This window comes from Eubalaena glacialis, chromosome 2, assembly GCF_028564815.1.
Source record: "Eubalaena glacialis isolate mEubGla1 chromosome 2, mEubGla1.1.hap2.+ XY, whole genome shotgun sequence".
NCBI lineage: Eukaryota > Metazoa > Chordata > Mammalia > Artiodactyla > Balaenidae > Eubalaena > Eubalaena glacialis.
This window is the reverse complement of record NC_083717.1, coordinates 18,763,034-18,784,473: the sequence shown is the minus strand read 5'-3', so window position 1 is coordinate 18,784,473 and position 21,440 is coordinate 18,763,034. Positions and strand designations below refer to the sequence as shown.

Below are 21,440 nucleotides of genomic sequence, written 5' to 3'. Positions count from 1 at the left end.
CTGAGAGATGTTTTAAATTTCGCAGCTCATTTTAGATTTATGGATTTTCATCCGTGCAGTTGTTAGTTTTTGTTTTATGAATTTTGAGGCTCTGTTGTTAGTTAAATAAATATCAGGATTATTCTGTTCATGGTTAATTGTTTTTATTGTTACGTAGTAACTTTATCTTGTGCTCTTTTTCCATATTATGTCACATATTAATATTGTTATAACAGTTTTCTTTTGGACTTTTGGGTATTTTGCTGTGTGTGTGTAAAATTAAATATAGATACAGGAGGCCATACAACACAAATGTACAGCTTAATGAATTATTATAAGGTGACTGTGCTTGTTACTGCCCCACAGGTTAAGGACTAGAACCAGGGCAGCCTCCCCTGAGACCCTTGTGTGTGTCCCATCCCCTCCCTTTCTCCCATAGTAACCACTACCCAACTTGTGAGGCAATCACTTTCTTCTATTTCCTTATGGTTTTTTCACCCATGTGTGCATTCCTAGACTCTGTAGTTTAGTCTTGTCTATCCTAAAAAAAACCTTCGTACATCTTTTAAATCTTTTAATTAATAGGTTTCTCCTCCATCCTTTTTTTTTTTTTTTAACTTGTAACTTATTTGTTCATGAATCCTGGCCATTTGATCTTTAGACTTTACCACCGTCTGGATTTTGCTGATTGCATGCACGAGGCCCATTTATACGTGTTTCTTTGTCCTCTGTTTCCTGTAAATTGGCAGTTCAGTGTTTTACTCAGACTCAGGTTGGTTCTTGCCGGCAAAACCACAGATATTTTGTTCTTTGGTAATGTCTGATTTTTCACTCTTTTTTTGATGTAAGCAGCCACTGATGCTAAATGCTGACATCTTTTAGTATATTGGGGTTTGTAAAACGATACCACTTTAATTCTGTCATTCAGTTTTCATTTTTTAACTTGAAAAATTTTATAAAAATATTCTTTCCCTTATCTACTATTTGGTTATCATATAGGAAAGGCGAAATAACTTCTTGTTTCTTTTCTTTTCTTTACCCAGTTGTCAGGATAATGAGTTGGTTTGCTGTCATGTTCAAAAAGTGGCCAATTAGCTTTTTTTTTTCAACATACCGTGATGAAACTTATAGACTTAAATATATTTGATTTGTTCCTATTCATTGTCTAACTTTATTAAAGTTTAAATAGCCTCTCTTTGGTTAGTTGGTGCCAGAGTCTTTTTGAAGTGACCCTAGTCATCATTGATAACTTTCTTGCTATCTAGTAGTATGTCAGGATATTCCAGGCTTATCTTGTGCATCTTCTTCCCCAGACCTGGTACCAGCTACTCAGTGAAAAACTTAGTTCCAAATACACAAATAATATGTAAATGCATTCTTGAAAAACTTTGAGTGTTCCAGATCCTTTCCTCAGTCTTCCTCTCCACAGAGGTAATCCCTGTGATCATCTGGTTAGCTGTCTTTTCAAACCTTTTCCTATGAATTTTTATATCTATGTAGAGAAATAAATATGATACAGAATATTGTTTTGTTTTCTTTTTTTAAGTATAGAATTTTTTCTTTTTTTCTAACTTCTGAAAATCATTTATGACGTACTTCTTTTAAAATTCAATTTTATATCTTGATAATTTTTCTATGTTTGTACATAGAGATCTTCCTCATTCTTCCTAAACTCTATATAATATTTGGTATGGCTCTACCTCATTTTTTAAACTCTTCTCCTAGTAATGTCTATTAGGTTGTTTCCAGTTTTTCCATTACTACAACTCTTGGTTCTGTCATGCACAGGTGCAGATGTTTGGAGCCATAGAGTATGTGCATTTAGAATTAATGTTGCCCTCTGTAAAGTACCTGTTCTTCCAAAGGCAGAGTATGGGAACCTGTTTCTCTACTACTCATCAAGTCTTGCCAGTCTGAAGGTGAACTGTTTCCTTGATTTCCCAGTGCCTCCTGAGGTGCTCTGGGGTTGGGGCCAAGCAGTCTGGGCACAGTCTGGCGCAGTCTGGGTGCAGTCTGGGTGCAGTCTGGGCACAGCCTGGGGGCAGTCTGGGCGCAGTCTAGCTCAGTCTGGGCGCAGTCTGGCGCAGTCTGGGTGCAGTCTGGAGCAGTCTGGGGAAGTTTGGCGCAGTCTGGGGGCAGTCTGGCGCAGTCTGGGTGCAGTCTGGAGCAGTCTGGCGCAGTCTGGGGGCAGTTTGGCGCAGTTTGGGGGCAGTCTGGGAGCAGTCTGGCCGCAGTCTGGGCGCAGTCTGGCGTAGTCTGGCCGCAGTCTGGGCACAGTCTGGAGCAGTCTGGGGGCAGTTTGGCGCAGTCTGGGGGCAGTTTGGCGCAGTTGGGAGCAGTCTGGAGCAGTCTGGCCGCAGTTTGGGCGCAGTCTGGGAGCAGTCTGGGGGCAGTCTGGCGCAGTCTGGGGGCAGTCAGGGTGCAGTCTGGGCGCAGTCTGGAGCAGTCTGGGTGCAGTCTGGCGCAGTCTGGGGGCAGTTTGGCGCAGTCGGGAGCAGTCTGGCGCAGTCTGGAGCCGTCTGGGCGCAGTTGGGAGCAGTCTGGAGCAGTCTGGGCGCAGTCTGGAGCAGTCTGGGCGCAGTCTGGAACAGTCTGGGGGCAGTTTGGCGCAGTCTGGGGGCAGTCTGGAGCAGTCTGGGGGCAGTCTGGGAGCAGTCTGGGCGCAGTCTGGAGCAGTCTGGGCGCAGTCTGGGCGCAGGCGCTTCCCTTCCTCATGGCACCACACTCACTGCTCCTGCAGGGATACGCAGAGCAGCTAGTCTGCTGATGACCTCGCTGGTTTTGTGCCAGCCCGCTTTCAGTAACACCACTTCTTGCCCATCCTCCTTCACTATCTTCCACCCCCTCCTTTTAGCGGTTCTTTCTCTTGTGCATTTTGGTCCGTAATTTTGTTTTTCTGTGCTATCTAGTCTTCATTCTCTTTTTTTCAATTTCTGCAGGTCCAAGGGCTACAGCCAACAATGGAGCGTTAAAAAGTATCCTTCCTGTCACTTCTCAGATTTGGAGTGAGAGCAGGAGGCTGCGTTTAATTTGTTGGAACCATATTCTCATTTTAATCATAGGGGGTGAATGGGAGTTTCACCAAGAGATTAATTTGCCCATTGTCACATATCAGAATCAGGACTTTTGAGAGTTCCAGCCTAACTTTTAATGACCATCACAAACCTGGTCTGCCCTCTAAAATGCCTTGGTTTTAAAATCACAGTTAGTGCTTTTTTTGGTCTCTTAGCTTTCTTCTCCTCTCTAATTTATTGAAAATGCTTCCATTTTGTGCCTATCTGTACTTAAAATACTAGCTTATTGATGGTTTACTCATGTACCAGGCAGTGTGCTACATACTTTCTTGGATTATGCATAATCTTTACCATATCCTCGTGAGAGTAGGTACATTTCTTACCCCCACTTTACAGAAGGGGACATCTCTGAGTACTAAAGGTTAATAAGCACCTGCACAAGGTGACATATTCTGCAGCCAGAACTTGAACCTAAGTAGTCTGACTCCAAAATCCTGGTCTTAGGGGCTACAATAAACTATTCCTATTAGTTCCCATCCTCCCAGCTGAGTGATTTCATTATGATTGTTGTAGGCATTTTCCACTTAGTTCTGTCAAGATCAAATAATGAGCCATATTCTAAAAATTCTTCATATTCTTTTCTCAAGGCTCGTATCTTGGGATCACTGTTCTTAGATGAGACCAGAGCTTATTCAGATAACCAGCTTAGTCATTGCTTTTATATAGTACTAACTTAGCATCATTTCAGTTTATTTTCATTATCTGTCAGCCTAATAGAAATAAATTACACTGATTTTCTATAGTACCTTTTGTGCAGTTATCAAAGTGTATGGTGAATTGAATAATTATGCCTAAGAGTTTCTGAGTTCAGATGTTCTTCTTACAGGAGAGGACAATTTAGTTATTAAGCAGTAGGAATGTCGATGTTCTTTCTAGGCACTACCTTACCTGATTCCAGCTTCTCTGGGCCTTTTGGGGTCAGAAACAAATGGCAGGAGTGCTGAGAATAGCAGCAGTGGACGTTTTCCTGGTGCTGAGCAGGGACAGTAGGATTTGGTCATGAAAATAATTTTAGGTAACCTGATTTTCCAAATATTTAGATATTTCTCACTTTTGACTGATTTTCATTTGGTCCCAGACAAAGTTAAAAGGCAAAAAGTGATGTGATCCAAATCAATGGAATAGGTTATATCATTATTTCAGCAGATTTAATTTGGGCTTAAGAGGGAAGGTCAGCAGAGGAAAGGAGCTCACCATGTGTCACCTTGTATGAACTCATCGTTCTTGTTAGTTCTTATATCAAAATGTGGACTTTGTAACTACATTTCTGTGACTGTCAGAAGAACTGTAGCCATATTAATTCAAGCACAACAAACTTTTCCCAGAATATCCAGATAATTAATGGGAGACAGAAAGAGGATTAGAGGGAGGCAGAGGCAGGGAGGGACACTGATATATAAAGGTAATTGCCACAATACTTTTCTTAAATGTTAGAAAATCTTTATATCCCATTATGAAAACCAGAAGATTTTACTAGGAAATGATGATAATATATTTTTCTGTTGCTTTCTTTGTAAAATAATTATTACTTCAAAGAAAAAAACTATTTTAAAGTGAGGTGGAAGATTACCATGGAAAGGTAAACCTTTGACTGTATAATGGTTTGATTTGAACATTATTACTGGAGTCAGAAACTTCCAACATAGAGCCAGACTGTTTTACTGTGGCTTTAGGCCCACTCTTATTTTTTTCCTATTTCATTTTCCTATTTCTGTAATTATAAAAGCCAAAATTCACCTACATTTCTTATTGTGATTAAGACTTGCACCACAGTAGTACCCTTGACTAAGTAGGAACTTATCAAAATGTCACATGAATAATTGAGATGATTTTAGATCCCTTTGTAACTGTAACAGAATATAGAAATATTAAAACATATCTCACTAAATTTCTAAGTAGGGAAATACCTTTGTGCTTAAATGAAAGCAACTCAGTGGCTCTAGCAGACCTCTTAGAGAGAGAACAACAGTTATTAGTCATTTCAATGAGCGATATATTGTATTAGAGTGTACCTTTGAGGAATGAGTCTCATCAGATTACTGTAGGCATACTTGTGATGGTTCAAAGACTGCATTCTCAGACCACATCCTCTAGTAATAGAGTTTGTGGTGAGTGAAATTCAAATATTCTTAACCACTGGTATTTAAAGTCTTGAATTGATGGGCTCATAGGTACTCTATTAAAATTGAAGAAGTATCATCTTAGTGTCAACATAGTATCTTTAATTTTACAATTAAGCTTTTCTGTTGTTTATTGAAATGACATCTAATGTGTACATAAACTATCATAAATATTAATTCAGCTGCAATATGAAAAATCATTTTTAAGCATCATGTGCATTGACCTTTAAAATGCTTTATACATAATGTGATTAGACCTATAGAATAAGCAGCCATATTGTGGCATACTTTGGTATATTTCCATAGATATTTGTATTCTCAAGAATGTTTTGTGTTATACCTTGTTTTAGTGATCGTGGTGGAGAAGACCCAAACCAGAAAGTAATCCATGGGGTTATTAACTCCTTTGTTCATGTTGAACAGTATAAGAAAAAATTCCCCTTAAAGGTAAAAAGCCTCCTTTAAAAACATAAATAATTAGACCTTTAATTTCTTAAGTTGCCTGTTCTAATTTTTTAAATATGATTTAATTGATTTATTTAGTTTTATCAGGAAATCTTTGAGTCTCCCTTCCTGACTGAAACAGGAGAGTATTACAAACAAGAAGCTTCAAATTTATTACAAGAATCAAACTGCTCACAGTATATGGAAAAGGTAAGAAAACATTATGTTAACTACATCATCTAGTATATATCAGGCATGGTTTTATTTAATATTAGTTATCTTAGTTAATATATTTTTTTGGTGGAAAAAGTTCTGTTTTTTTGATAATTACGCTGAGTTATAGTTAATGTGCAACACCTATTGATAAATCATTGTTCCTGCTATGGCATTTTCCATAGAAAAGGTGCTATTCCAGTTTTCATTGTGGTTGATGCTTTCTGATAAATCCTGATTGCTGGATTTGCTTGTCTTTAAAATTAATATATATTCATATTCTTGGCAAAATAAACTATATTTTGTGCTTAGTAGATAAGGGAATAGGATAAGTACAAAAGCTAGGGGTTGGGGTTTTTATCTTCCTCTAAAATGGAAGGAAAAAAATAGTAAAAATATAATAATTCTAGATACTTGATCTTTTTGGTCTGTTAAGTTTGTGGAAGGCTGAGAAAAACCTCCACGAGAAATTTTAATCATTAAACCAACACATTAATAACCATATTTATAATTCCATGTATATTTTCTCAGTAGAAGAATAGTGAGATTATAAATTCAGTCATCAGATAAGATATGTTAGAAATTTTAACTAGGTTTTTTCATCGGCAGTGTTGGATTTCAAGCATTTTATTATCAGATGATTTTTGTTAGTTTGTTTACCTTTAAGAAAGGTAAAATGGGGACTTCCCTGGTGGCGCAGTGGTTAAGACTCCACACTCCCAATGTAGGGGGCCTGGGTTCGATCCCTGGTCGGGGAACTAGATCCCACATGCATGCCGCAACTAAGAGTTCGCATGCTGCAACTAAGGAGCCCGCCTGCCACGACTACGACCCTGCGCGACCAAATAAATAAATTAAATACATAAATAAATAAATATTAAAAAAGAAAGAAAGGTAAAATGTTTCAAGTGGAATAGCTGTAGTGAGGCTTCCATAGGCCATAGGTCAGGAAATATCAGTACTTACTGATATGATACAATGGTGCGTATTCCACAGAGCCCAGGTCCAGAAGTCTGAGTTGTTTAATTCTTTTCATGCTTTGTCACTCTTTAGCTCTGGGATCTTGAGGAAGTTATCTAGGACATTTTCCTCCGTTAAGTGCAGGCTACACTAAGTCAGTGGGTCTTAGCACTTAGCCCTTTTTACATCTTAGACTCTTGTTAAAGGTTCTAGATCCAATCCTGAGAAGTGCACACAGAATATCAGGGGTACATACTCTCATCGTTATATCTGGCTCTCAAAAACAGGCTGTTGGCAAACAATGGAAACAACCCAAATGCCTTTCAGGAGTTGAAAAGACAGGCAAAATGTGTATACATACAATGGAATGTCATTCAGCCTTAAAAAGGAATAAAGTTCTGACACATGCTACAACATGGATTAACTTTGAGAATATTATGTTAAGTGAAATAAGCCAGACACAAAAGGACAAACATCGTATGGGTCCACTTATATAAAATATCTAGAATAGACAAAGTCATAGAGACAGAAAGTATTATAGATTAGAAGTTATTGGGAGGGGAGGATAGGGAGTTATAGCTTAGTGGTTACACAGTTTCTGTTTGGTGTAATGAAAAAGTTTTGGAAATAGACAGTTGCACAACATTGTGAATGTAATTAATGCTACTGAATTGTACACTTAAAAATGGTTAAAATGACAAATTTTATGTTACATATATTTTACCACAATTTTAAAAAGCTAATAATGTAATATACCAAAAACCACTGAATTATATACTTTAAATAGGTGAATCATATGATATGTAAACTAGATCTCAAACTATTAAAAGGAAGGCCACTGGAGATTATGTTTGGAAAATAACATTTATAAGAATAGGTCATTTAATTAACAGACAATTCATGTGGCCTTCCTACTTCCCTTTCTGTATCTTTCCTCTAGTTTTGGCTTTTTCTGCCAGCTCAGGTGGTTTATTTGAAGCCCTGCATTGAGGCACTCCAAACTTAATCTACTTTTTATTGATATGCACACTGCCCCCTGTTTTCATTATTTTATTTTTTTCCTTTTCTCATCCTCCCTTGCCTCCCTCAGACCCACATTCTAATTCGTTTTTTATTTAGTTAAACCATAAGCAGGTTAAAGTCATGTTTGTATACTAAACATGGCTAGGTCTGTTTTTCTTTTGAGGTAGAAATTAGCCAGATTCTCTGGCTATTATCTTTATTATCTGGTTCTTGTTGATGTTAACCAGTGTATTGTTTGTACCTCAGTGCTTTTTTATAGGATAAGCTTTAATAAAGGTCTTGATTGAAATATGTGACTATGACTAAATTTTTTTTACTTTAAAAAAATTTAATGGAATCTTTAATGTGATAGTTTACTATCATGTACATACCGTTTATGTTTTGTAAGATGAATCAACATAAAGTAATTAGCTTAATCTACATGATCCAGTTGATGTAAATTACTTTTTAGTTTGATAGTTAAATATTCATAAAGTGACCACCTATTCTGGTTTTTAATGATCTTTACCCATGTTTCCTATTGCATATAGGTTGTCTATATGTAGGATGATTGGGGTCCATAAATGAGGACAAAATGCAGACCATTTAACTTTTCATAAGACCGTGCTGTTCATAAGACAGTGCTGAAATGTATGTGACATCTAGTAGCTTAATAAAGTTTTGAAATGACTTATGGAATGGGAGTTTAAATTAGTTATATAATTCTTATTTGTAAGTTACTTTGCCATGTAAGTTACTTATTGATATTACAGGTGTTTTCTCATAGTAGTTTCTGACTGTAAGAATATATTTCTAAAGGTTCTAGGTAGATTAAAAGATGAAGAAATTCGATGTCGAAAATACTTACATCCAAGTTCATATACTAAAGTAATTCATGAATGTCAGCAACGAATGGTAGCAGACCACTTACAGTTCTTACATGCAGAATGTCATAATATCATCCGACAAGAGAAAAAAAATGGTAAGTGATACCAAACATCAATGTGAATAGAAATTAAATTATAAACCCACTTTTTACATCATCTTCCAGCTACCTTAGACTTCAAACATATTTAAGTAATAGTCTCTAAAATATTCGATATACCTTTTTACAGATATTAATAATCTATTTTAAAAGATTGTTTTGGAAAAGTATATTTTCAAACTGTATTCTAAAGTCAAAAGAAAAACTGGGAAAATGTGTTTGCACATTTTTAAAAATCACAGGGGCTAATTTCCTGAATACATTAAGAGTTTCTAATAAATAAGAGGAGAAAAGACAAAGAACATGAAAAGGAAATATAAATAGATTTTAAATATATGAAGATGCTCAGTCTCACTCAAAATAGGGGAAATACAAAATGAAAATACAATGAAATGTTAACAATAAGCAGTGAATAAAATGGAATTTTTTAGAAAAAAGCAATAAGGATTTTTAAATAGCAGGGAATAAATGTAACAAGATATGTGTCAGACCTACACAGAAAACTAAACATTGTTGAAAGCAACATTGATTTATAGATCCAGGGCAATCTTCTCAAAACCCAAGATTTTTTTTTAAACTCTGAAACTCTGAAAGTTATACTTACTCTTCAAGACAATTTTGAAGAGCATGATGCGAAAACTTTGTGGGATAACATGACTTGTAAAAACCACAGTAATTAGGAATATGAGGCGTTGGTGCAAGGATAGGCAAAGAGACCAATGGAATAAAATAAAAAGTTGAGAAATAACCCATGCATATGTAGATACTTCATTTAAGACTAAGGCAGTCCTGCAGAGCAGTGGGTGAAGGATAGTGTTTTGAACACACAGCGCCAGGTCCGTTGGATATCCATGTGGGAAAAAACCGAAATTTGATCTCTACCTCAAACACCATATACAAATTCAATCAATTCATTTTGGGCTTTTGATCTCAATGTAAAGCAGTAACACTTCCAGAAGATAATGTAGGAGAATAACTTCATGACCTTGGAGGTAGAGAGGAATATTTTAAATAAGACACAGAAAGCACTAACCACAGGGAAAGATTGATCAAGTTGACTACTGTATCATTAAAAACTTTGGATCATTAAAAAACCATTAAGACCATTGGATCATCAAAATAGCATCACAATGACAGTCGTAGGACAAAGGAGCCAAGAATACACAATGGGGAAAGGACAATCTCTTTAATAAATGTTTTTGAAAAAACTGGACAGCCACATGCAAAAGAATGAAACTGGACCACTGTCTTACATCATACATAAAAATTAACTCAAAATGAATTAAACACTTGAACCTAAGACCTGAAGCCATAAAACTCCTAGAAAAAAACAAAGGCGATAAGCTCCTTGACATCCATCTTGGTGATGATTTTTTGAATCTGACACCAAAAGCAAAGGCAACAAAAGCAAAAATAAACAAGTGGGACTCCATCAAACTAAAAAGCTTCTGCACAGCAAAGGAAACCATCAGCAAAATGAAAAGGTGACCTACTGAATAGGAGAAAATATTTGCAAATCATTTATCTGATAAGGGGTTAATATCCAAAATATATAAAAGACTCATACAACTCAATAGCAAAAAGACTGATTAAAAAATGAGAAGATCTGAACAGACATTTTTCTAAAGAAGACTTACAGATGGCCAGCAGGTGCATGAAAAGGTGCTCAACATTATTAATCATCAGGGAAATGCAAATCCAAACCCCGGTGAGATATCACCTCACACCTGTTAGCATGGCTGTTATCAAAAAGACTAGAAATAACAAATGTTGACGAGGATGTGAAGAAAAGGGAACCATCGTGTACAGTTGGTGGGATAAAAATTAAAAATAAAACTATCATGTGATCTCGCAATTCTACTTCCGGGCATTTATCCAAAGAAAACAAAAACACTAACCCCAAAAAATATATGAACCCTGTTCATATATGTTCATTGCAGCATTATTTACAATAACCAAGATAAGGAAACAACCTAAGTGTCCACTGATAGGTGAATGGATGAAAATAAACACACACACACACACACACAGAAATATCAGTCAGCCATTAAAAAAAAAAATGAAATCTGCTATTTTGCAACAACATGGATCGACCTTGAGGGCATTGTGCTAAGTGAAATAAGTCAGACAGAGAAAGACAAATATCGTGTGATCTCACTTATACATGGAATCTAAAAAACAAAACACACGAACTCATGGATACGGAGAAGAGCTTGGTGGTTGCCAGAGTCAGGGGGGATGGGTGAAGGGAGTCAAAAGGTTTAATAACTTCTAGTTATTAAAAAAATAAGTCATGGGGATGTAATAATGTACAGCATGATGACTATAGGTAATAATACCATGTTGCATATTTGAAAGTTGCTAAGAGTAGATTTTAAAAGTTCTCGCAGATATCGTATAATAACGCTTATATGTGTAATCTAGAAAAATGGTATAGATGATTTTATTTACAAAGCAGAAATAGAGGCACAGAGGTATGGATATCAAGGGAGAAAGGGGTGTGGTGGGAGGAATTGGGAGACTGGGATTGACACATATACACTATTGATACTATGTATAAAATAGACAACTAATGAGAACATACTGTATAGCACAGGGAACTCTACCTAATGCACTGTGGTAACCTAAATGGGAGGGAAGTCCAAAAGGGAGGGGATATCTGTATATGTATGGCTGATTCATTTTCTTGTGCAGTGGAAGCTAACACAACATTGTAAAGCAACCATACTCCAATAAAAATTAATAAAAAAATAGAATAAAAATTAAAAAGTTCTCATCACAAGAAAAAAGTTGTAAATATGTATGGTGACAGATGTTGACTGATTGTGGTGATCAGTCTGTAATATATACCAATATCATTATGTTATAAACCTGAAACTAATATATGTCAATTATACCTCAAAAAGAAAATAAAACGACAATCATAGGGTTATATATTTGCAATCCCTGAAAAAGGTTTATGTCCAAAATATAAAATAGTCAAGAAGTTTGAACAGGCACTGCAGGATAGAGGATATCCAAATGGCCAATAAGCATATAAAAAGGCTCTCAATCTCACTAAAACAGAGGAATGCAAATTAAAACCAAACTAAGGTATCAGTACTTAATCACATTTTGATATAAAATGAAAAAGACTGAAAATAATAAGTGTGTGGAAGTGTATAGAGTAACAGGAACCTGTTATACGTTGGACCTAGAGTATAAATCAACGCAACCACCTTGAAACACTGCCAGTGAGTGACTGCTTATGCTGAACAAACACATCTCTTACGGTCCAGCTGTTGCTCTCGTAGGTGTTCAACCCCCCCCCACCCAAAATGCATGCACACATGCACAAAAAGACATGCACAAGCATGCTCACAGCAGCATTGTTTGTAATAGCTCCAAACTGGAAACAGCTCAAATGTCCAGTAACAGCAGAATGAATTAAAGTACCGCATATTCACACAATGAAATATTATAGGAGAGTGAAAAGGAACACGTTATAGCTGCATACAATACAGGTGAACCTTATGAACATGTTGAACCAAAGAAACCAAACATGAAAGAATTGTATGATTTCATTTGTATAAATGGTTCAAAACAGGCAAACCGAACCTGTGGTTTGGTTTAGTTTAGTAAGTAACTAATGTGTCACGACAGTGATTACCGTTGCAGAAGAACAGGAGGGGTAGTGATTGGGAAGAGGTATGAAGGGGACTTCTGAGTGGAGGTCATGTCTGTTTCTTACTGTGGGTGGTGATAACTTTGGGAGGGGGGTTCACTCGTGATAATTCATTGAGATATACACTTATGGTTTGTACATTTTTCTGTATATGTGTTATACTTCAGTAAAAAGTTTAAAATAAAAACCACTACACTGAGATATCATTTTCCACCTCTCAGTGCAAAGATCAAAACATTTGTTGGCAAGGGAGCTCCTGGCCACTGGGAGCTCTGTCTAGAAGGTCCTTCTACAAGACTAAGCTTTGCATGGCAGTCCCACTTCTGGGGATTTATACTGCAGATATTCTTGCCCATATGCAGGATTATTAATTGTAACATTGTAATATCAAGAGATTGGAAACAACCAAATTCCCATCAATTGTTAAGTAATTGTTGTAATGTAGCCATAAAATGGAGTGCTAAGCAGTTGTAAAATATGAGGAAATGCTTTGTGTACTGATGTAAAAAGATCTCTAAGTTAAGATGTTGTTTATAGTACATGAAATACGCTACACTATTTGTATAAAAAGGGGCAGAGGGAAGAATAGTGTATTTGCTTGAATGGGTAGGAAACAGCTTTGAGAAGATACTAAACAACCACAACATTGCTTTCCCAGGGGAAGAGGATGGGGTGATTGGGAGAAAGGTGTGGGGATCTGGCTCTGCAAACTCTTCTGTAATTCTGCATTTGGAACCATATATTACCTATTATATTAAAAACATTTTTAAACTATTTGGAAATTTAATAATAAATTTCTTTTTCCCCTCAGACATGGCAAATATGTATGTCTTACTCCGTGCTGTGTCCACTGGTTTACCTCATATGATTCAGGAGCTGCAAAATCATATCCATGATGAGGGCCTTAGAGCAACCAGTAATCTTACTCAGGAAAATGTGAGTTACATAAGGAACTGGAAAATTTTTCTCTTAATCAGATTATCATGGAGTTTTTCTTTTGACTTTACTGTTTAAAAGCATGAAAGAAAAGTCCTACCATGCCAATAAATGAAACGTCTTTATTAAAATGTTCAAACCTAGAAGTTGTTGGACACATTTTGGAATTATCAATTATTAGAAAATCAATGAATAAGATAAACTTCTTCCTACACACTGTCGTGTTCATTTAGCAATTGTTAATTAATTTCTCACAGAAAAGTATGTTTGCTGTTTCTTTTTTTTTTAGTTAATAATTAATTTTTGGCTGTGTTGGGTCTTCATTGCTGCGCGCGGGCTTTCTCTAGTTGCGGTGAGCAGGAGCTACTCTTCGTTGCGGTGTGCCGGCTTCTCATTGCGGTGGCTTCTCTTGTTGCAGAACACGGGCTCTAGGCGTACGGGCTTCAGTAGTTGCAGCGCATGGGCTCAGTAGTTGTGGCTCGCGGGCTCTAGAGCGCAGGCTCAGTAGTTGTGGCTCACGGGCTTAGTTGCTCCGCGGCATGTGGGATCTTCCTGGACCAGGGCTCGAACCCATGTCCCCTGCATTAGCAGGCAGATTCTTAACCACTGCGCCGCCATGGAAGTCCCTGTTTGCTGTTTCCAAATAGTCTTGTTTCTGTGTAACTGGCATTAATGTTTAGTTAGTTGTAGTGGTAATGGTATTAATCAGTGATAATATAGACAACTTACAATTTGATTTCCTTTTACATGCCCTGGATTTGATAGCCGAGGAAGCAAATGTGGATTAAAACTATCTTCCCTAAATATATGCTTCCTACCCAAAATACCCAGCAGTGACCTTCATATCCCTAATCCCCATCTTTCTCAAGAGTTCCCTGCCATTTAAATTACTGTTTACAATAAGGTGTCTCCTATCAAAGTGTGCTCCTATTGTCAAATTTTGTTGGACCACCTTCTTTGTTTTTACTAGTGATGGTTGACAAATAAGATAGACATGACATCACATGTCACTTCTCTTTCCTATGTAGAGCTGTTTGCTCCTCCTGTAATGCAGTGATCTGTGTATAGACCTCATTGTTCAGGAGCATTTATTAAATGCTGATCTCCTTAGTTGTAGATTTATTTGTCTTTGACAGATAATTCTTAGATGTTATGTCCTGCCACAGTAATGCATAAACTTTCCCATTTTTTGTAAAACTATTAATTTATATTGCTTAGATCTAATAGCCTGTATTATTTATTAGGTTTCTTAGTTTATATTAGTTTTACAGATTCAGGGTGTGGAATGACATTGGGCATAGAGGCATAGAGTTTGGTGTCAAGGCCTAGGAGATGCAAATACAAGAGAATGCGTTTGTAGGAGACTCATAATTTTAGCTGACTTAGAAGTCTTAGGTCTAACTTCATAGTTATCTCCATTAAGAATGAAAACTCACTTTTGCACTACTAGGTACTTCTTCTCTCTGAGATGTGGGGAACTGTACTGCCCAACTCTAGGGGGTCTCAGTTTTCACAGATAATGGCTTTTTAACTTCTCTCTCTCTCAGCCTTCAGTGGCTTTGAAGGCCGTTTTTATTTACATAATCCTCTATGAAAGTGATAGGCTTGGTAGTTCTGAGATTGTATCTTGTTACACTTAAGATACAGAATTCCAGCACCAGAGAGAAGTGTTTTTTCCATGCGTTCTTCTGGCAGAGGAACTACAGTCCTGCATTTCCGGTGTTGAATGACAGCTAATTTCAACATCAAAGTTTTAGATTTTTAAGACCGTCTTAGCTAAAAACATTTTTTGAGGGTGTGAGTCGTGTGTAACATTATTTGCTTAGGGAAAGCTTTACTCTTAAACGACTCTTCACTAAGCCAAATTATACCCTTGAACTTCTTAAAATGTGGTTTTGTACTTTGTATTTCATATTTTTAGATGCCAACACTATTTGTGGAGTCAGTTCTGGAAGTACATGGTAAATTTGTTCAGCTTATCAACACTGTTTTGAATGGTGATCAGCACTTTATGAGTGCGTTGGATAAGGTAACTTTTTAATACATATATCCTTATCTATATATAATTTTCTTCATTTAATCATTCTTTAAGGTAGTTTCAGAATTAGGGCTTCTAATTGTGAGATTTCTAATCTGGAGATGGAGATTGACCTTAACCAACCAATTTCATAGTGAAAGTCAAAATAGAAGTGTGTAACATAACTTTTAAGTGAGTAATTGAATGATTGAATTGAATGCTTGAATTATATGGGAATTGAATTTCCCATGATTATGCTATAAAAGGAGACTTGTTAATACACTAGTATGTTCTGAAAAATACATGTATAATTTTAATATTCTTTAGTGCTCATTTTTCCTTTGAATATAATACTTAGGCTATAATGAATAATATTTGAAAGAAAAGTAAATATTATATTTTACAAATTTTTGAATTTAAATTTGCCTACATGGTTGTTGTAAAATTTTTAAAAATATAGCCTTATTTTATGTGTGTTCAAATATCAGTAATGAGTTATGAAGAGTATCTTTCAGTAGGAACAGGATTATATATAATCATTATATAATTACCATGAGGGACACAGCGAGAGGAGTTTACCCTTTGTTAGATATGACAACAGTATTAACAAACTACCCCCAAAATGCCATGTTTTATGTAGGGTAGTAATTTTTGGACGTACAGATTATAGCATATATTGAGCCAGCTGTGTTTTTACCCTATTAAATGGTGGCTAATTCCTGGTCTGTCTTCTATATAGGCCCTTACATCAGTTGTAAATTACAGAGAACCCAAGTCTGTTTGCAAAGCACCTGAGTTGGTAAGTTTGATGGTTGCATAAATGTAAACATATGAAAAGTCAGCATTAGAAAATGCAAACTGAGGTGAATGTCAAATTAATTTGTTTTTGTAGCATTTTTTTTTAAAGTAGTTGAAATTAATTATTAAAAATAAAAACGTGTCAACACTGTATATCATTTGGCTTTTATTTAAGGAATGCAATAGGTCATCTCTGTAGCCTTTTCTTAAGAAATAATTGAAGGAGAAAATATTCCATTTTACAATGTTTGGGTTTGAAAGTATGACTGCTTTAAAATAATTTGCATTACTTTTCATGGAGATTTTATTTTATCTGAGATCTAAAGGGAATTTGATGAAAAATGTTTGATAACCTTTAAAGGAAACTTGCTTACAAGGTTGTTGTGAGATTTTTAAAAAGTACTTATGTAATGTCAGAAATGACAGAACTGCTCAAAACTCACCTAGGTGTTCCATCAAAACTTAATTACTTATATCATTGCTGTATTGATCATTCAGCGTTGATTAGATTTTTTACTGTTTATAGTTTTTTAAAAATTTCCCTGATGACATATATTTCAAGTTCTTTAGTGCATGTCCATGATTTTTAAGACATAAGCTTGAGGATGGCAAAGACTGTGATCTTATTTTGTGTTTTTGCCACTGTGCCTCCTTTGAGAAGGGCCCTCTGTAAGCGTTACTGTCAATTTCTATTTGAGCTCGCTAAGTACTGTGACAACTTGCTGAAGAAATCAGCCAAGGGGATGACAGAGAATGAAGTAGAGGACAAGCTCACGAGCTTTATTACTGTCTTCAAATATATCGACGATAAGGATGTTTTTCAAAAGGTAAGTTGTGAATCGAGAGGTTTGATGTGTCAGCTTTGATTTATTTTTGAACTTTAAATCATCAGAAAGGAAGTAATCTTTTAAAATATTTTTAATGTAGTTCTACGCAAGAATGCTGGCGAAACGTTTAATTCATGGGTTATCCATGTCTATGGATTCTGAAGAAGCCATGATCAATAAATTAAAGGTACTGTAGGCCTTTGATATGATAATGTCCTAGAAACTATTCCACTAGCACACAAAGATGTTCATTGTAGCAATATGAGTAATAACAGGAAATAATTCATCAACAGTTGACTGGTTAAATGTAAAGTGGTGTAGTCTCATGGTGGGATATGCGAATGCTGTATTAAAGGACAAAGTCTCTCTATATGTTGATATAGAATCATCCACAAGATAAAGTGTTAACTTTACAAAAGACTTGTATTACTTATAAATGAACACACCTAAAATATTCCTTTAAATACAAGTTTTGTGGAGTCCATTTGAATTTCAGTTCACTTTTATGTCATTTTAGCTTACACACTGATGAGATAAGCAGTTGCTAATTTTTTTTATCCTGGGTTATTCAGTAGTTGATAATTTTCCTGTATGGTATACATTGAATATGTTGTCCTTTTTAAATATACCAAAAATAACTTACCCTTTAATTTTTAGAGGTAATGTTAACAAAGCTTTTTATATCCCAAGATTAGAGATCCAAATTTTCTGACCTGGTGATGACAGAGTTTTGAATAATTTCGAAGAAATCGATTTCTTTATTACTCAGTTGATGGTGTTAAAAATCTGCCTCAGTACCCTCCTTTTTAACAAATATTCCCAGTTATCTTTCATGTATATTTGATACTATCTGTAAACCTTATAAGGTATCTTACATTCAGTAATGGAGCATTTTGTAGTGTTGAAATGATATACAGATTTATAGAAAAGTTCTTGATTTAAAGGGAAATTTGTTTCATAAATATTTGTTTTCATTCACTTATTTAATCTGCATTAAAAAAAAAAGGAATTTTTGAAAGGTTTTGAATAGCTGCTTTGGGTCGTGAATAATACAGGCCTTTGGTGTAAGTGTACAAGCAGGACCTTTGACCATAGACCTAGCAGTAGCAAAACATTCTTAATAATCAGTATGGTTTATTATTTTTGTTTTTAAGTCATATGTTTTTTAAAACTTTCTTTTACAGCAAGCCTGTGGTTATGAATTTACCAGCAAGCTACATCGGATGTACACAGATATGAGTGTCAGTGCGGATCTCAACAATAAGTTCAACAATTTTATCAAAAATCAAGACACAGTAATAGATTTGGGAATTAGTTTTCAAATATATGTTCTACAGGTATGAATATGTGTTTCATTATGAGCATTCACTAATCATTTCAAATACTCTGATACAAAGAATTAATAGATTGATGCCTGATTACCTTTCTTTCAATCAGAATATTATAGCTTCTGAAGTTATATGTTATATTGATCTGAATGAACCGTGCCTTGATAGTAATGCTGGTGGGTTTTATCAACATTTTGAGGAAGGAGACAAAGGTGCTTTAGTTGCTTAAATCATTTTATAAACATTTACTTTCAAGTGAGATGTTTAACTATTTGACTTTTCTCCTTCTAGGCTGGTGCATGGCCTCTTACTCAGGCTCCTTCATCTACATTTGCGATTCCCCAGGAATTGGAAAAAAGTGTACAGATGGCAAGTTGGCAGAAAATATATTGGAAGACCTAAGGAATTTTAATAATTATCTTCACGTTATATCACTTTAAATATTTCTCCAAAGTCTTGAGGGCTCACGTGATATAAAAATATATTCACAAATTATGGTTATTCTGTCTTGTAGGAAGACTGTAAATTATTGTAGTTTCTAATATTAAAACTAAAATGCTCAGGGTGTCAGTTCTTTGTCAGAGCATGTCTCTTATTTTTAGTAAACCTGTTATCTGTCTTAAGTAGTTCTAAATTACAAAAATTTTGATATTATAAGAAAGTTTAGAATCCAGTACTTAAAACAATCATTTTCTAATTTTTCATTTGAATATTGAGCCATCTTTATAATTCATTTATCCCTTATAATAGTTATTTTTATTCTGGGCTGTAATTTAGGTAAATATATATAGAATGTGAAATATTCTAGAAAAAATAGATTGAAGCTGGAAAATTCAAGTAAAAATGGCTTTAAAGTGTGACTGAATAGAAACCATAGACTTCTTACCCAAAGCTTTTAAAGAGACTGTGGAGACTACATCTTTAACAGCTGTTGAGATGTAACTTGTACCATACGGCTTAGTCATGTAGTCCTGTAGTCATTGTAGCAGGCTGCTGTAACAAAATACCACAGCCTGGATGGCTTATGAATGACAGAGATTGATTTCTTATGGTTCTGGAGGCTGGAAGTCTGAGGTCAGGGTGCCAGCACGGTGGGATGAGGGCCTAAGGTGACAGACTTCTTGCTGTGTCCTCACATGGTGGAAGGGGCTAGGGAGCTCTGTGGGGTCTCTTTTATAAGAGCACTAATGCCATAGATGAGGGCTCCATCCTCATGATCTAAGCACCTCCCAAAGGCCCCACCTTCTAAAACCATCACATTGGGCGTCAGGATTTCAACATGAATTTGGGGAGACACAAACATTCAGGTCACAGCACTATACAGTTCACTCAAAGTGTACACTTTCAGTGGTTTTCAGTATATTCACAGAGCTTTGCAACCACCAGCACCATTTTAGAACATTTTAATTACCCTAAAAGAAACCCCCTACGCATCAGTAGTCACTCCTCACCTTCCCCAACTCCCTCCCCTCTCCCTAGCCCTAGGCAGTCTGCTTTCTTTCTCTGTAGATTTGCCTGTTCTGGACATCTCATGTAGAGCTATGTCACACGTGGTCTTTTGTGACTGCCTTCATTCACTTTGCAGAAGAATGTCAAGGTCCATCCATGTTTGAGTCTGTGCCAGTAGTTCATTCCTTTTTATTGCCAAATAATATTCCATTGTATGGAGACACCACATTTTATTTATCCATTCATCAGCTGTTGGACGTTTGGGCTGTTTTGACTTTTGGGTGTGTAAGTAATGCTGCTATGAACATTCATGTACAAGTTTTTGAGTGGATGAACATGTTTTCGTTTCTCTTGAAACTGACCCTTTTTGATTCTCTAACTCACCAAACGAGGCTTATCTTTTAATAGTCTTTTACTTGGGCAGTAACTTGAGGTTGTGAACCAGTGAGTTATGCATATGTTTATGAAGTTTAAAATGAAAATGGTATTTCATTACACTATTTACTAGAGATGTTCACAGTGTGTAGTTTGAATCATTACATTATGTATGTATGTTATTTTTGCTTCTTTCAAAATAAGGATTATAAATCAAGTAACACAGTGTAAGCTCCGGAATCATAACTCGTGATTTTAAATGTCTGTTCTTCCGTTTACTGTGCTCTGTGACTTTGGGCAAATAACTTCCGAATTTTTTGTTAACTGATAATACTGCTACTCAGAGTGTTAATATGAAGATGAAATATGTAAAGCACTTAGTCTGGTATATAAGAAGTACTCAATAAATGCTGAAAGTAGAAGTAATAGTTAATAGTGATAGTAGTGGTAATAGCAGAGTAGCCAGGTAGATTTCAAGACACCATACATAAGGTGGACTTTCCGAATAGGAGTCTAATTTAGGACTTTCTGTGTCCTTGAAAAGGCATGATAGTGCAAACCATCTTAGAAACTTCATGAAGAAGAGCATTTGTTTGGATGGGCAGAATATGATCCCAAGGCAGGGGATGGGGTAACCAGGTGTAAAGCACTTTGATGTATTTGTGACCAGGCAAGAGAAAGAAAACTGACCCCTCACCTTTGACAGTCTTAAACCTTATTTCTTCTTAGGAGCCTGCTTTTCCAGTCGAAATTAAGGGACAGGGTGGGGGCTGGCAGAACTAAAATCTCCTTTAAGTTTGTTATTCTTCTCTTTCTCCTTGAAATAATTATTTTCCAGTAATTATTGGAGTACTGGAATCAACCCCTTAAACTTCATTTATTAACATATGACCTTCCCCCAGGTTCCAGTGTCCTCATTTACAAACAGGAAGTGGGTTCCTTTCTGACTATAAATTATGATTCCAAGCATATCATTCTCTCAGTTTGGACTTTCTCTAATTACCAGTAGAGGGAGTTTGTCCTTACATTTCTCCTAGTAAATCCAAGTTTTCAGTCACATAAGAATGAAAATCCATCTGTGTATTTAATAGCGTACATTTTTTCACATGTAAATTAATTCCTCTTGCTTTAATGATCATCTATATATTTCCCATCTTCCCCTTAAATATAGCTGTTTATCAAAAATCACATCCATTTTACACGTATCTTAAAACTATGGAAATTAAGCTTTAATTAAAAGCAATTTATTTTGGGGACTTCCCTGGCGGT

General features: G+C 35.8%; 1 protein-coding gene across 1 annotated transcript in view; it reads left to right on the top strand.

Moving 5' to 3' along the window:
* CUL2 (cullin 2) overlaps positions 1 to 21,440 on the top strand; it is a 63,826-nt gene that overhangs the window by 30,118 nt on the left and 12,268 nt on the right. The window contains exons 6-15 of the mRNA XM_061179031.1: positions 5,524 to 5,620; positions 5,717 to 5,827; positions 8,612 to 8,774; positions 13,253 to 13,377; positions 15,299 to 15,406; positions 16,134 to 16,193; positions 16,891 to 17,019; positions 17,120 to 17,206; positions 18,204 to 18,356; positions 18,639 to 18,716. Of these exons, the coding sequence (XP_061035014.1) occupies positions 5,524 to 5,620; positions 5,717 to 5,827; positions 8,612 to 8,774; positions 13,253 to 13,377; positions 15,299 to 15,406; positions 16,134 to 16,193; positions 16,891 to 17,019; positions 17,120 to 17,206; positions 18,204 to 18,356; positions 18,639 to 18,716 (1,111 nt within the window). The remainder of the gene's footprint in view (positions 1 to 5,523; positions 5,621 to 5,716; positions 5,828 to 8,611; positions 8,775 to 13,252; positions 13,378 to 15,298; positions 15,407 to 16,133; positions 16,194 to 16,890; positions 17,020 to 17,119; positions 17,207 to 18,203; positions 18,357 to 18,638; positions 18,717 to 21,440) is intronic.